At 44.0% G+C, this 15,211-nt stretch overlaps 1 protein-coding gene across 4 annotated transcripts in view; it reads right to left on the bottom strand.

Moving 5' to 3' along the window:
• Positions 1-1,350: 1,350 nt before the first annotated feature.
• cdc42bpab (CDC42 binding protein kinase alpha (DMPK-like) b) overlaps positions 1,351-15,211 on the bottom strand; it is a 90,410-nt gene continuing 76,549 nt past the window's right edge. Inside the window, exons 22-42 of one of the 4 annotated variants that reach the window (XM_034150353.1) lie at positions 15,104-15,195; positions 14,491-14,567; positions 12,024-12,131; positions 11,311-11,394; positions 11,093-11,198; positions 10,694-10,830; positions 10,367-10,506; positions 10,016-10,097; positions 9,708-9,927; positions 9,467-9,529; positions 9,096-9,349; positions 8,842-8,966; positions 7,841-8,055; positions 7,658-7,755; positions 6,827-6,911; positions 6,389-6,512; positions 5,685-5,802; positions 4,645-4,762; positions 4,411-4,568; positions 3,630-3,704; positions 1,351-1,535 (exon numbers count right to left, since the gene is read on the bottom strand). In XM_034150353.1, the coding sequence (XP_034006244.1) occupies positions 1,404-1,535; positions 3,630-3,704; positions 4,411-4,568; positions 4,645-4,762; positions 5,685-5,802; positions 6,389-6,512; positions 6,827-6,911; positions 7,658-7,755; positions 7,841-8,055; positions 8,842-8,966; positions 9,096-9,349; positions 9,467-9,529; positions 9,708-9,927; positions 10,016-10,097; positions 10,367-10,506; positions 10,694-10,830; positions 11,093-11,198; positions 11,311-11,394; positions 12,024-12,131; positions 14,491-14,567; positions 15,104-15,195 (2,611 nt within the window). In that variant the 3' untranslated portion in view covers positions 1,351-1,403. The remainder of the gene's footprint in view (positions 1,536-3,629; positions 3,705-4,410; positions 4,569-4,644; positions 4,763-5,684; positions 5,803-6,388; positions 6,513-6,826; positions 6,912-7,657; positions 7,756-7,840; positions 8,056-8,841; positions 8,967-9,095; positions 9,350-9,466; positions 9,530-9,707; positions 9,928-10,015; positions 10,098-10,366; positions 10,507-10,693; positions 10,831-11,092; positions 11,199-11,310; positions 11,395-12,023; positions 12,132-14,490; positions 14,568-15,103; positions 15,196-15,211) is intronic. The other 3 variants (XM_034150354.1, XM_034150355.1, XM_034150356.1) reach the window with 3 other exon arrangements.

Below are 15,211 nucleotides of genomic sequence, written 5' to 3'. Positions count from 1 at the left end.
TCAGAGTATACATGAGAAAGAACGTCCTCTAATGTCCTTTTTTTTTTTGTTGGTTAAATCAACACTGATCTTTTCCGTGAACAGAAACTGTAGATTACATTTTCACTTCCTCCTCCGACAGTGAGAAGGAGGAGGAGCAGGACGAAGGCATAAAACACCACCTCAGCATGTGTGTGTGTGTGTGTGTGTGTGTGTGGGTACATGTGTGATAAATGTTCACGCTACAGTAGTGTTGATCCAAACGCAAACAGAGTGGGAAAAGAAAACAACGTGTCGTACATAAAATAGAAAACAAATTAAAAATCAATGGGTAAAAAAAAGAAGTGGTTTAAAATGGCTTTTTGCGTGAACACAACCCGAATCACTCTGAAAACAAAGGAAATCAGACATAAACGTCAAGGAGGATCTTTGTCTCTCCTGTGTAGTTCTCTAAAGTATTTCCGTATCATATATTACTCTCTACTTTGAACCTATGTACATTATTGTGATGGGAACCTGTTGGTCAGTTTGGTTGTACAGCAAGGCGGAGCGTCTACACTATGACCATGATGTCACTCGCGTTGGACCAATAAGGAGAGAGCACAGATGTGATGATGTCATAGTAGCTTTTTGCTGACGGTCAAAATGAAAAATAGTATAAAGTCACTGCACTTAATATCATGAGCAAAAAAAATAAATCCTTTCTCCTTTTTTTTTTTTTTTACATTTAGAATTTTTTGCAGCACCCAAAGAGAAAGCAAAGAAAGGGGAAGTGAGGGGGGCTAAACTCCACCCGTCTGATTCTGGCCATGAAGCGAAACAAGCCTCCCTTCTAAGAATGATAAATAAATTAAAATATCGTCCCCTAAAACCCAACGGGTCCTATGTACAAGTACAAATCCTTTTCTCTCAGTATAATCCTCTTCTCTTTGTGTTGCATCGTGAGGCTTTTGAGTCTCTGAATGAATCTCAGCGTGGGGGGGGGGGATGGGGGGGGGGGGGACAGAGTAGTGTCGATTACGCTTCGGTTGATAGCAAAAAGACGGGAGCGCTTCATTCCTATATCGTATGCCCTTTCTGAATTATCACATGCACACACTCTTCTTGGCAAACGCATACAGCTTCTCTCTCTCTCTCTCTCACACACACACACACACACACACGCACACGCACACGCACACGCACACGCACACACCTCAAACATCAGCACCCACATGTACACTCATTTTTAAAGTTCTCCCTCAGAAATGACGACTCCCCGTCTTGGAAGTACGATGAGACAATTTGAGGTCGTAAAGTGGGACAAACGTTCGTCAGGAGGTGCAGTTCTCTGGGCAGTGAGGAGGGGGGGGGGGGGGGGGGGGGGGGGGGAGGAGTCCTGTGCTGTCGGTCGGGGGGTGGCGGGGGGGGAAGAGGTGTCAGGCTCATGTGTCCCAGCCCATCCGGTCTGTGCTCTCCAGGGACAGGGACTTGGCCTTGTGGGGGGAGGCCGGGCTGGGGGGGCTGCTGAAGGTGGAGCTGTTGGAGGCCGTGGAGTGACGGGGGGAGTCCGAGTCCTGGAGGGGGGGAAGACGGACAGAAAGAGGAGAGGAGAGGAAGAGAGTGGGTGAAGTTTGGGGGAAGATAAAGGAACAGGAGAGAGAGAGACACGTTAGTTCAGTTACGTCCATATATATAAAACATACAGTGAGTCTAACACTCAGGAGCTACAGGCTAGCTCTCTGGAGGCTAACAGAGCGCTGCAGGGAGGAATCTCCTTAGAGTGCACAATCAGATTCAGAACAGCTTTAATAATACCGTCTGGGTTGTTCCATTACAGAATACATTTGAAAATATAATGTATTATATAATATAAGAAGTAAGAATGTGCAATAAAAGAAATGAAGTCAGGAAGGGAGATGTTCCTTCTACAGAAAGACCCTTGGGTGTTGCATTGTTGCAGAAGATAAGATCTGTGGTAAACAAACGTTTATGAAACTTCACCACGTGTCATTTTGCCGCATTTTTTAGGAAACGCTAAATCTCGAAAATTCATGTTTGGGGTTTTTACTGACGGACTTTATGTCGTAGAACAAAATAGAAAACATCTCTTTAGCTTGTGTAGACCATAGACCTTATTTCAATCTTCTTATCAAAGACATTCAGCAAAAAAAAATGGCAGCCTCATTCCCAGGTTTTAGGACTACATTCCAGCAGCAGATGATCAGCTGAGGGAAACCTAACATGCAGCAGGCCAGATGGGGGGGGGGGTCATACTGTACTACACATACAGTATGACTGTCCTTATGAGAGGAGACACACATGATACTGAGGAGGAGAAACTACATGTGTGCTACAGGACCCTGTTTACAGTCCAGTGATCATGTCCTCAGGTTATTATGGGATGGATAATGATCTCATGTGTTGCTAGGATACATATGTTCCTGTTCAGTGACTCTTTGATGTGCAACAGTCTCCTGTGACTCTATAAACACCACAGAGCTTACTCTTCCAACATCTCCACCTTCTCCATCCCATCACTCAGCTCGTGGACATCATGTGTTTCGCAGCTCATGCAGCCGGGCAGTGCGCTGTTTTCATATACATTTCAACTGCATTTATTTCTTCTTTCTCTAACCAATATTCTTGTTTTACGGTTCTTGCATTTAAACAAACCTGATCGTAAATGAAATATAGATTTGTTTTGTGTTTGATGTATACATTTTTTCATGTATCATTTCTTTATTTTTAAATTAGGGTTGCTCAATTCATAAAAGATTATTCAAAATCCAGTAACTAGTGTAGTAAGGCGAAATATTTCTTAAAGTAAATGTTTAAATGATTATCATTAAGGATTGAAGTGTTGCATAGATGTCCAAACTTTTAGACTTATCTTTGTGCGTTACAGATCCTCTCAAAAACTAAATCACACTTTAAATAATGTTACATGTTAATAATGTTAGTGATGTTAGTCAAAATAATCTCAATTCATTTTTTCCCCAAATCATGCAGCCCTGGTTAACATATACATTTCTATTACAGAATTGGCGCAGTCGTAACCTTACTTCCCCGCAGAGGTCATGAAGTATTTCTGATTCTGAAACTGCACAGTGTGTGTGTTGGGAGGAGCACTGCCCAGATACATATTGTACACATCTTTGTGGATGTGATGCTGTGTTTCAAAGCGCTCATCCTCATCATCATCATCATCATCCGACAAAGAGATCAGAACCACTCTGAAGCATGCAGCTGCCATCTGATTGGCTGTTTGTGATCAGTACATCCTGCAGGGTGAACCCCGAGCAGACGACACAGCACCCTTATTATTTTCGTCTTATTTTGCTGCGAGGGGGACAGCTCATGTGAGGAACATGGCGTCTGTCGGGGGGGCCCGTGTGAAGCAGACATGCTCTGTGAGGGTGGAGGAGATGGAGCAGCAGCGTGTGCACCGTTTATCAGCAACAGAAAAACATGACGGAGGCCGGGTGAGGGTGGTGCGGCTGACGCTCCGGTGAAACATGGGACAGCCATCAGGTGCAAGTGGACGGAGGCTAATGTGTGTGTATATGGAAATGACAGTGTGTGTGTGTGTGTGTGTGTGTGTGTGTGTGTGTGTGTGTGTGTGTGTGTGTGTGCAGATACTCAGTGCCACTCTCAGGTGTTGACATTACCTTCATCTTACTAAGCAGGGTCCTTAAAGCCCTTTTCAGATCGGGGGTCTTCTCCGACGGGGAGACCGCCTGCCACTGCAGAGGAGAGTTCACACTCAGCGCCCGGCCCACAGACAACATGCCGGGGGGGGGGGGGGGGGGAGAGGAGGGGGGGGAAGGGGGCGAGGCACGGCTGAATGAGGGTGGAGGGGAAGGCATGGGGCAATGGGGCAAAACATGGAGCGTCCAGGCTGATGGGGCCAAGAGGATGAGGGGGGGGGGGGGGAGCCACGGGAGAGATGGCAGGCGCGTTGAAGTTGCCCAAAAATCGCAATGGCTACGTTTCATCCTAGTCATTTAGTTTGTGTTTTTTGGGAATATACTTACTACAGGGAGCTTCAAACGTTAAGAGGCAACAGCTAGCCCGAGCTAACGCTACAGCAGGTATCACTTTCCAGCGCTAACAGGGAGCTAACGGTGTGTGTGACTGTGGGATGAGGTGGAGGCCTGCACCCGGGGGCGGGATGTGTGTGACGGATGGGTTCAGGGGGAGGTGTTTGAATGGGGAACAATATTATCGCTTTTATAATATTTGATCTTCAAGACTAGCGTCTAGTCGGATGGCAGGGAAACAATGAAGTGCCTTTGGATTCATACAGAGCTGGAACTAAAGTCTGATTTAACATCAGTTAGTAGAACATTAGTGGTTTAGCTCGTCCACACCAGACCTCTTAAAGAGACAGAGTTTCATTTGTAGTATCTAGGCAACCGCACATGGAGCTGTATGCTCAGTGTTACTCACCTCTCTGTCAAACTGTGAGAGCGGAGCGTCGCCGCAGTCCATGCCCCCCCCTGAGGACAGGGAGCTCTCCGAGGGGGAGGTCATGGTCTGCCGTTTGGAGCTGTAGCTCCCCCCCGACAGCTCTCTGCGGAGCGCACTGCCGTTCTGAGAGGAGGAGCCTGGAGAGAGAGGGGGGGGGTCAGGGAGGAGCAGCAAACAGGAAGTAAAGTGGAGTGTATTCGGCTCTGTACTCACGTATGCCCAGCCCGCTGCTGGCGCTCATGGAGCGGCCCGGCTCCGCCCGGTTCTTGGTGATGGAGGGGATGCTGACGGAGCCGCTGAAGCCCGCCCGGCTCTCCTGAACACGGACGTTCTGGTTTAAACACGCACGGAGCAAACATACACACACACGGAGTGCAGTGCAGGGGACAGCAGTGAGGAGGGGGCAGTGACACACACTACATGCAGCTGAACGCTAAGCTGTGATTGGTCGCTGAGGTTTGCATGCACAGTGTCTATAAAAGCAGCCTGACAGGAGGAGGGAGAACTTCACAGGATGAAGGGATGTGATGAAGAGGAGGGTCAGCGTAGGAGACATCAAGCCGCTCAGGTTTGCTAACAAAGCGGGTGCTGAATGTTAGCATGCTAAAGACCAGGGGGGGGGGGCTGGTTCTGAAGCAGGGCTACTAACACACACATCGCACACTCCCAAGTGTTGTCTGTTTGAATGTGTGTGTCTGTGCTGATTCCCCTGTGGTGTTTACAGTGTGTTATTAACAAATGTATGTCATGATTATCCAGCTCCAAATCATTTGGAATCATAATAATATCCTGATAATCATAAACATATTGGAATCTTTCATTTACTTTGTTTTAAGAATAAAATATGTTTGCTTTTTTCCCCATTAATATGAAATATCTCATTAAAAACATGACTTCCCCCCCGCATAAATAAAGAATAAATAACATCAAACCTAAACCTATTGGAATCACTTGAACTTAACATGTTTAGGAATAAACTATGTTGGCATATATTTTTATAAAAATAAAGGATTTCATTAAAGGTTTCCCCTGTATTAATAAATATAAAGAAATATTGTTTTTTTTATAAATCTGGCTCTGGTTTTACTTATTGTTTTATTTTTATAATATCTCATATATCCTACAATTTATAGCTCATGGTTTTTTAATTACGATCCTTGAAAGAATCCTATACGATCCCCTCCCTTCCTTGTGCTTACACAAGTCTTTAACAACGTGCAAGTGAGTGCTAATGTTTAGGCTTAGGCTTCTACCATGGGCAGGTCTTTGAGGATCTGGATCCCGTCTCCGGGCCCCATGTGGGCCACGTGGTTGAAGTTGGTGGGGTTAGAGATCAGCTTGTTCCTCATCTCTGGGTCTCGCAGCATCTCTCTGGAATCACAAACACACACAACACATAAGAAGAGGCACAACATGTTTCACAGGGACAAAGAAACCACAGCCCAGGCTGCCATGATTGGCTGGCTAGCTAGCCGGCTCTGTTGTGGTTGGTCAACTGCTTAGACATGTCCCGCCTCTTAGCTTATCATGTACAATGTGTTGGAATGCTAGCTTATAGAAGAGTGAGTGTTACAAAGTGATGCCACTATCTTAAGGAAGTAAACAGAGAAGTCCAATGGTGGCATTCCAGGCAGGGGGGGGGGATTTTAGCCCAAAGGAGTGTGTGGGAAAAAAGCACAATAGGGCCTCTTTAATGGTCACTTACATGAAGATGACATGTATTCCCTGATTCTTTGGTATTGTTTTGGGGGCCACATCGTTTAAAAACCTGTGAGATTCTCTCTTCAGACACTTTCTCAGTCACATGACTCTTAAAACAATGTCATCTTTACCTTTAATCACAAGTGTCTGTGTTTCTGTTGTGTTATATTCTAGTGCTCCTGAGTGCTAACAGATCCACAGCGACTCACAGTGAGTATAGATGTGTGTAAATGTGTGTGTGCTGCAGGTGGTCTACCTTCTCTGCTGGAGCCGCTCCTCCTCCGGTATCCTGAAGGAGAAGCGTCTCTTGTTGTTCATGCTGCGCACCAGCTGCTTCCTGCTGTTGTCTGACGTCTCCGGGACAACCAGCTCATCTCCCTCTGCGAGATCACAACAAAGACACAGATGGTTTACGAGAGAGACTACAAAGTGTTGCAAACATACTTTAGTTGTTCTGACTGGCATGTCAAACTTTCTCCTGTTACCCAACATGCTTTTATTCAAAAGAAAAGGTGAACAACAAGTCCTAGAAACTGTAGCTACATATCCAGCTGGAGCTAACTCTGGAAGCAACTGCCAGAAATAAAACCTTCTACTTGATGAAAAACAATGGAAAACATCTGAGGATTATTTCTGTCATTTTTGCAGTTCATATTATTTCCCTTCTTCCCACAATACACTTGTGAATTCTTACCGGCCATCTTGTTTCTGAAGTAGATCAGCCGTACTGTTTCCAGGCCCAGCAGGTTCAGAGAGCCGTCCACATTCAGAGGTCGCACCTGAAGAGGAAGCATTAGATATATAGAATCATGCCATGGGTCAATAGACTGCTACTAGACTAACTGCACCGATCAGCAGCTCTGACCATCTTAACGTTCTTGTATAACCTGTGCAATTATTTTATTTCCTTTATCTTTGTATAAAGATTTGTATTTAATTGTATCTTCTTTTTGTACTTTTTTTATTTAACTTACTATTTTAATTATATTTAATTTTACCTTTGTATTTTTCTTTTGTTCTAAAATTGAGCAGCTGTCGCAAACATAGTTTCCCCAGTGGGTAAAGTATTCTGATCTGCTCCATTTCTTTTTATTATGTCAACTGATGTAAAGTAAACTTAACAATAAGGACCTTTTTTTTTTCTATTCATGCGGCAGGCGGCCATTCAGGGGAATGAGTCAGGTTTCTATGACGACAGAGGCAAGTAGGATTATTTTTTAAATCCAGCAGGTGGAGCCAGAGATGCCTTCATCTGACACTATGGCCCAATTCAGGCCCAAAACCCTATGTTGTTTATCAGTAAATGTTTGAACGGAACTATTTGTTCCTGGCGGACAGACACAGCGTTGGGTCGGTCAGGTAGAGCAGCAGGGGAAGTCAGGTGATGCAGACTCGCTGTTGGAGGGCTTGATAACCCACTCCCCCCCACACTTGTTGCATTGGAACGGCACTTAATGTGGCGGACCCTCGTGTGTAGGGGGCGGTTTGGAATTGGGCCTATTTCTGCTAAAGCTTCAGCACTGACCTTCTTCAGAGGGATGGTCTGAATCCACTCCATGGTGTTGACATCGAATACATCCACAGCGTTCTCACTGTACACCGACAGGTAGGGGGCGTTGTAGCCTGGACAAAAGAAAGCAGCATTGGTTTTTCAAAAGAGCCTCCATATGTGATCTCCATGTTAGTAACCATTCAGACGTGCACTCACAGGCGGAGATGGGCACAGCGGGCCACATGAGCTCCTGCTGCCGGGACCGGCGGCCCTGAGAGTCCACGTACACCCCGATGGAGCTGAAGCACAGCAGCAGCTCCTTGCTGGAGATCTCCACGGCGCAGAAAGCATCCAGGCCCTGCTGCGGGATGAAGGCCAGGGTGTGGTCCTCGGGGTGGAGCAGGTTGACGGGGGACACGTCACCATGGACACTGTGGAGGTAAGAGTCATCACATTCAGAAATGTGGAGAAACGTAAAACAATGACCTTACTTACATACTATACTGAAGTGCACATTCAATACACTTGGACCAAACTGGAGTATCCTTTTGTATACGAGGGAAACACTCTTTAACTGCTACAGATCTCAGAAACAAATATTTGACTCCTTATTCCCCTTCATTTATCAGACAGCTTTTAAGGCTATTTACTTTAGGTCATTTGGAGTGTACATTTTTCTTAATAAACTAAAAGATGAAGTGTTTATACTTCCTGAGCTGAATAAACTATACTTATAAAGACTCTTGGAACAGGTGGAACATTTATCACAAAAAGTTGACTTTTTAGAGCTTTCGATTTGAAAAAGGCACAGGGACAAAGTTACAAACATGACGATCTTATAGAATAGAATGCTTTGTTCTAGATTAGACTACACAACCGTAAATAAGGGAGTTCAAATGAGCAAAGCAGAAACACCTGCAGCAGTAACATGAACCAAACACATGAATGCAGCAGTTATGTTTATCAAAAAACATCAAATATGACTTCAAAACACTGACATTTTACTGCACAATTACTCATTGTTGATACTTAGAGTACATTTAGCTTATAATACTACATACTCACAGTACACTTAAGTAAGTTTTTGAAAGCAGGACTTGGACGTGTGTGATGGTTTTAAGGATCTTAATAGTTCTTCACTGAATCTTAACACACTGCAGGAACAAACAGATCTAAAATCCATGAGAGGAACATCTTCACTGTTTTGATATGAGTACCTGTAGCGGGTGAATCCAGACTGGTATCCAACGTAGAGCCGCTCACCGAGCAGACCCATCCACTGAACGGGCCCCGGGGCCTGCACCTCTCTCAGCCGGCGGTGACGAGCTTTACTCTTATTCACCTGCAGGAGGACAGAGACGTTGATTCAGCAGCAAATGATAGACATATGATCAAAAGGAAAGACATGGCACTAATTCTCAGTTTGACTGAAATGAATAATGATCTGTTCGACTGCACTGTGTGTTCTCACCTCGTAGCAGATGACCTGCCTCTTCATGGCCACGCAGAGGCAGGTGAGGGAGCCGTTGCGCACGGGGCCGGAGACGATGGTCTGGCAGCCCTTTGTCTCTGCCAGCTTGTAGGACTCCGTCTCGCGGCCGTCCAGCGCCTGCGTGGGGAAGAGACGCACGTGGCGGTTCCTGCCGGAGATCACCGCCAGCAGCTGCTCCTGGGAGATCAGGTCGATGTGGTGCACCTTCTTGTTGTCCCCCACCCGGATAATTTCTGAGGAAGCAGGGGAAGACGGGGGCGTGAACACATTTGAGGAGAAACGTACAGAAGAAGACGTTTTGGCCTTTCTATACAAATAAAAAAACAAGTGAGGTAGAACATCTTATTTACCATCTTTGGTGACATGGATTACAAAAAGGCCTTCCTCGTTGCCCAGGGCTACGCGCTCGTGATCTGAGGGTGAAGAAAATGAAGCAAGATGGACATTTAAGTTTCAGTTAGGAGGCAGAAAACAACCTTCTGTGCGGAACATGTTCAAATCGGCTAGTTCAAACTTTCTACTGTTGAGATAACGACTGCGTAGAGATCTAGAGTGCTTTTCTTTAGCATGAGAGTGAGTGTTGAGGCTCACCTATGATAGCAGCAGACTGCGTGGTCTTGATGAGCGGCAGGGTGCTGTCGTAGGCCTCCTTGGGGACGTAGACGAAGCGCTCCTTCAGCTTGTTCTTCTTGAGGATGCGGTGCAGCTCGTTGAGGAGGCCCACCCATTTGTTCCTCTCCTGATCGCTGTCGGCCAGGATCAGGATGGAGGGCTTGTGGTTGGCGGAGGGGGAGAGCAGGGACGCCGTCACCTGGGGAGACAGAGGGCAGGTGGAAGGTTGTATGAGAACAATTCAGATTGTTTTCAAGTTTTGGTTTCAGTCAACTGAGAATACTCACTCTGAATATACAGGGGATGTCTTTGCGACTGGCGTGGATGACATCAGAGGCCAGGACAGAACTTACTGAAAACTCTTCATCCCTGGAGGACAGGAAGAAGATAAAGGTTAGACCTGTGGCTGCAACAGTGAGTCCAGTATTCCTTTAGTTGATCGACAGGAAACTCATCTGCAACTACTAATATAATCATTTCTCTTGAAAAATACAAAGCGTGCCTACATAAATGTGCCATTTGTTGATTTGTCTTCAGTAAATAGTTTCAGATATTTTGATCTGGAAACATCATATTCAAAGACTTGAAGTAAAAATATTTTTTTAAATGGCCAACTTGAATTCCTCCACTTCTCTTACCTCATGTCTATGACTTGGCTGACTACGACACTTGGCAGAGTGGCTTTTCCTTCTCCCAGGTCGTACAGGAACAGTTTGAAGTCACACACCACAGCCATCGCCCTCTGCCAGCCCTTCTTCACCCCCGTAGGTTTGGGCACCTAGGACAGACACAGAGATCAATGAGTGATTCATTATGAGACATGAAGATCATAGAAAAACCTTCTGCAGTGTTAGAAATGGAAAGCTGCCTGATCAGGGCCTCCAGACATCTGCATTGTTTTAAACTGACTATTCTAATTCACACAACCACCATCTGTGACCAGACTCCTGGTCAGGTTCACTCACCCTGACGGTGCCTTCATACGCAGTACCGATGCCCCTCTGAGGGTCGATACCCAGCGGGCCCTTGGTCTGGTCCTGGGGCACGGGACACACAGCTGGAGCCTTGTCCGCACACGTTACATGGCAGGAGAAGTTACACACTGTGGACAGGGAGACAGACCGAGACAAATCAGATGGTTGACTGGTTAGACATTTTAAAATCTATTTAAGGTTAAGGGAGTTTTGTAAATGGTTTATTGCACTTATTGTAAGTAGCTCTGGATGTTAGCATCAGCTAAATGCATTGTTAATTGTATGTTGCATTTTTTAAAGAGCCTGGTGCTTAAGATTTGAATTGCCAACAACCGCTGTAGCTTTTGTGCAGATGACAATAAAGACTTTGAATCTAGAATGTGTCCTTACCTTCACAGGTACAGCCTTGACGTATGAGCCCCACCATGAGGGAAGTACACTGGTTACACTTAGTGGGGGTGCTGAAGGACTTCACCACAAACTGATGTGCTTTGGGCTGTGGAGGGCAGACATGAATGAGCATTAATGAGCAGGAGACAACATCATGAGTGGCTCTAACATAACAAAGTCTAGTGTGGGGAAATGTAACCAACTGAAAAATGTCTTACCTTAGGAGAGGAGCGTCCAATACTGCCGTACCCTCCTGAGCGCATTGTGGGGGTCTGGACTGTACGAGGGGGGTGGTCTATCAACTGCATGACAGAACCAAGTAAAACATTGAGCAGTGAGATAATGTACTTTGACTGTATTTGGAAAATGTATGAATTGTTACTTATAAAACTTGGTCAATAGCTTCCATCTGAACTAAGGATGGATGTGACAAAGTAGGAGCTGGAAATACATCCAACAAACAGTTTCTATGAGGTTCATATTAGTAGAATGTGAGCAATGTGATTGCTTGCGGTACATTTTGAATGACTTGTTCCAAATGTGATTTTCCAGTTCCACGAGTCTCAATTAGAAAACTGGTATTAAACGTAGCACCATGTTCGACAAGAGTGTGAGAACACACAAGTTCCATTTTCTCTTTTTTTTTTATTGCATGGCTCACATTTCTCTATAATTGAGACAATTGCAATTGACCGAGACTGACTTTTTCAACAAGCTCAGTATTGTGAGTTGTAGTACCAATTTCAGTCAGACCTTCTTTGGAAATTGTTAATTAAATTGGAATGAGGAATATTTGGATCTGTTGTTCCTCGACATGCCAGACACACTTTTTGAACTGGTGATGGGAGGACAGAAGTCTTGTTGTACTAAGACAAGACACAACTTGGCAATACACAAAACACAAGAGTTTAATGCCCAGACTTATGCTGACCTCTATGGGCTCCATATCACTGGCCATGGAGGGTGACCGCGAGCGGGACTTGAGGTGCAGCTTGGGGTCATCGTCCCTGGATGGAGTGAAGTTATCCATGGAGTCCACCTGAGGAGGGAGAGGCAGGAGGGAGGAGAGGAGGAGAAATGCAGAGAAATGAGGAAGTGATGAGAGGAGGTAGGGGAGGAGAAAAAGAAAAAGGAGTAGAGGGTTATTTAAAAAAACAAACAAGAGAGTAATATGCATCATCCATGCGTAGAGAGAAAGAGTGGGTGCCATAATACAAAACATTGAAAACATTATCCACAGACATTATGGTCAAGATGTGTGCTCATATCCACTGGAGCACATCTTATTGCACCCCATGTATTAGAACATGAGGAACACATCACAGCCCAGTGGCCATGCTAGTCTGAGACACCCCAAGCACACACACCTTACACCATGCACAGCCATTCACAAAGCTACACTGACACCAATACACACAGGCAGCACATATAGCAATACCCAATGTTGTTCAAATATGGAAGATCCAACAAATGAATACCTTTGATACAAATATAAATACAAATGTGTATAGGACCCCTGCCATGCAATCAGATAGCCACAGTTAACATACGCAGGAAATACACACACGTATAAAACACCGACATGACGGCACATTTAAAAGCTGCATGAGATCACAGAGAGCAGTGATGGTGCTTACGCGTCTGCCTTTGCTAGCTGGGCCAACGGATGGCGAGCGCTTCAGTGGCAGGAGAGCAGAGTGGCAGAGAGAGAGATGAATATCAGAGAGGCTGTGTGACAGAGCTAACACACAGTAAACACACTGAGGGGAAACATGGACATAAGACTGAGTGAGTTCAGTGGTTCCCAACTATTTATGATCAGGAAACCTATTTATTTGATTCATTATAAATGTGGAATATTTTTTAATGTTTTTTTAATATACAAACTTTTTATCCATTACCTTTAACTATTTATCCATAACTATTTCAAAAATGTATATCCATTTTGTATAGCCAACTATTTCAACTCTATTACTTTTAATTAATTATTTCAACTGCCAATCCATTACTTTTAGCGAACTCTATCAACTGTTTTCCTGTTACTCTCAGCTAACTATCAAATCTACTACTTTAAGCAAATTATTTCAAAACCCAATATATTTGACTTTTAACTAACTATTAGAGAACTAAATATCTGCTTCTTAAAGCTAACTCCATTACTTTTAGCTAACTATTTCAACACAGCATATCCTTTACTTTGAGCTATATTTATAGTTGTGTATCCATTACTTTTAGCTTACTGTTTTTCGGTCACTTATAGCCAACTTATTTAACTCTTTATCCATCACTCTAACCAATTATTGGAACCATTTATCCATTATTTTAAGCTAACTGAATCAAAGTGTGCTCCTTTGTCTATATCTATATATTTCAGTTGAGTGAGTTTAGTTCAGATCAGGTCATTAGTTGAGATTTGCACAACCTCCCTGCTAATGTCCCTAGCACCAGGAGCTAAGAACCACGGATTGGAAAACACTGCAGGAGACTACTGTATGTCTGTGTGGGTTGAACTGAGGACAGAGGCTGGATAGGGTGGATGGGGCAAAGGGAAAATCAAATACACATGGTGATGGGAAGGGAGCTGGAAAAGTCAATATGGAGCAACCCAAGTTCTGTTTCTGGCTAAAAGAAAACTGATTACACAAGGATGTAGGATTTAAAAATAAATACTTTGTGGCTCTATTATGTTCAACACAAGGTCAAGCGCCAGAAAGCCATTCAAATAGCCCACTGGCCTACTAGGACTAGCAAGCAACTGCATACAAGAGCAGAACACTTCAAAAAGATATCAATCTTAACAAGTATATGAACTTAAAACAAATACGTTGCGTTAATCAGAATTGCATGACTTTATCTCGTTCCATCTATTTGTCCATTTGTATTTAAATGGATGATAGTGGACCTTGTTTAAAAGATTGATATATTTGTAGTGTTTTTGCTCTTCTTTACAGTCACACTGATGCAAAGACAAAAGATACGCAATACGGCTACACAGATCTAAAGTGTCTTTCTCTGCTGTAAGCTCTTACAGTACTACAGCATACAACTACTGTTACACACACGTAGACCTCCGCCTAACCAACAACAACTTACGTCTTCCCAAAACTCAATTAAAGAAGATGAGGATGAGGAATAAGAGTCCTGATGTACCAGAGAATGAAGCAAGGAAGCAACCAAAAGATAGAACAGAAATAAAGATTGTGGAAAAATCATATGAACAAAAAACAACACGGTAAAGCATGAAGAAAAAGCACAGATATGTGATGGGTATGACCTGCTGATTCATGAGATTTATGATTCTCAAGTTGCTCTTGATCATAGATTTAAAATCATGAATTCCCGACAGACATACGGTTGCTGACAGCAGCTGTATTTTTTTTTTGGTCTTATAAACTTACATCAAACTGGTCCAGCGCTGAGGTGGGGGCGTTGAGAAAAGCCAAGAAGGAATTCTGGGAATCCTGGTGCTTGACACCTACAGACACAGAACAAATAACACAAATGGTGGTTAAGTACGCCATCAAAGGGTGACTTAAACAAAAAGAGTCACGGGACTGTTTCTAAGAGATGGGGGGTGGTGTTTCATATGACCTTAGTAACAATACATTTTCATGCACACAGGATTTCATTTCTCAAATATGGCTTCTGACGCGCAAAGCCTCATTTGGATCAGGGATTATTTCTCATGGAAAGTTTCACAGGGTGCGAGGTCTAAGCAACCATCAACACATGATGTATAGAGAGTAACTGTGTATTTATGTTATGGTGTATTTTTGAACAACAACAAAAAACACCAAAATGTTTGCAAAGATCACTATTTGTGAATTTACTAAAACAAGAGAAAAAGTGCCTTCTGGTTTGCATCAATTTGTTATTTTAACTTCAGGGAACAACGTTTTTTAAATGATATTTGAACAGTTATGCCCCTTACAGGAAAACTATGAATAGGTCATTCTTTGTTTGATTTGGTCCAATGACAAGAAAAGAGAGACAGAGGTGGTTTATTTGTACCTCTTCGTAGTCGCAGCTCCTCCGTCTCTTTCTTCAGCCTGTCGATCTCTGCGAGGAGTTCCTGGTTTTTACTTTCCACATCTTGCAGTTTACTGGTGGATCAGAGAC

This window comes from Trematomus bernacchii, unplaced genomic scaffold (assembly GCF_902827165.1).
Source record: "Trematomus bernacchii unplaced genomic scaffold, fTreBer1.1, whole genome shotgun sequence".
In the NCBI taxonomy this organism is placed as follows: Eukaryota; Metazoa; Chordata; class Actinopteri; order Perciformes; family Nototheniidae; genus Trematomus; species Trematomus bernacchii.
The sequence above is the reverse complement of the archived record's forward strand: the minus strand, read 5'-3'. Positions and strand labels throughout refer to the sequence as shown.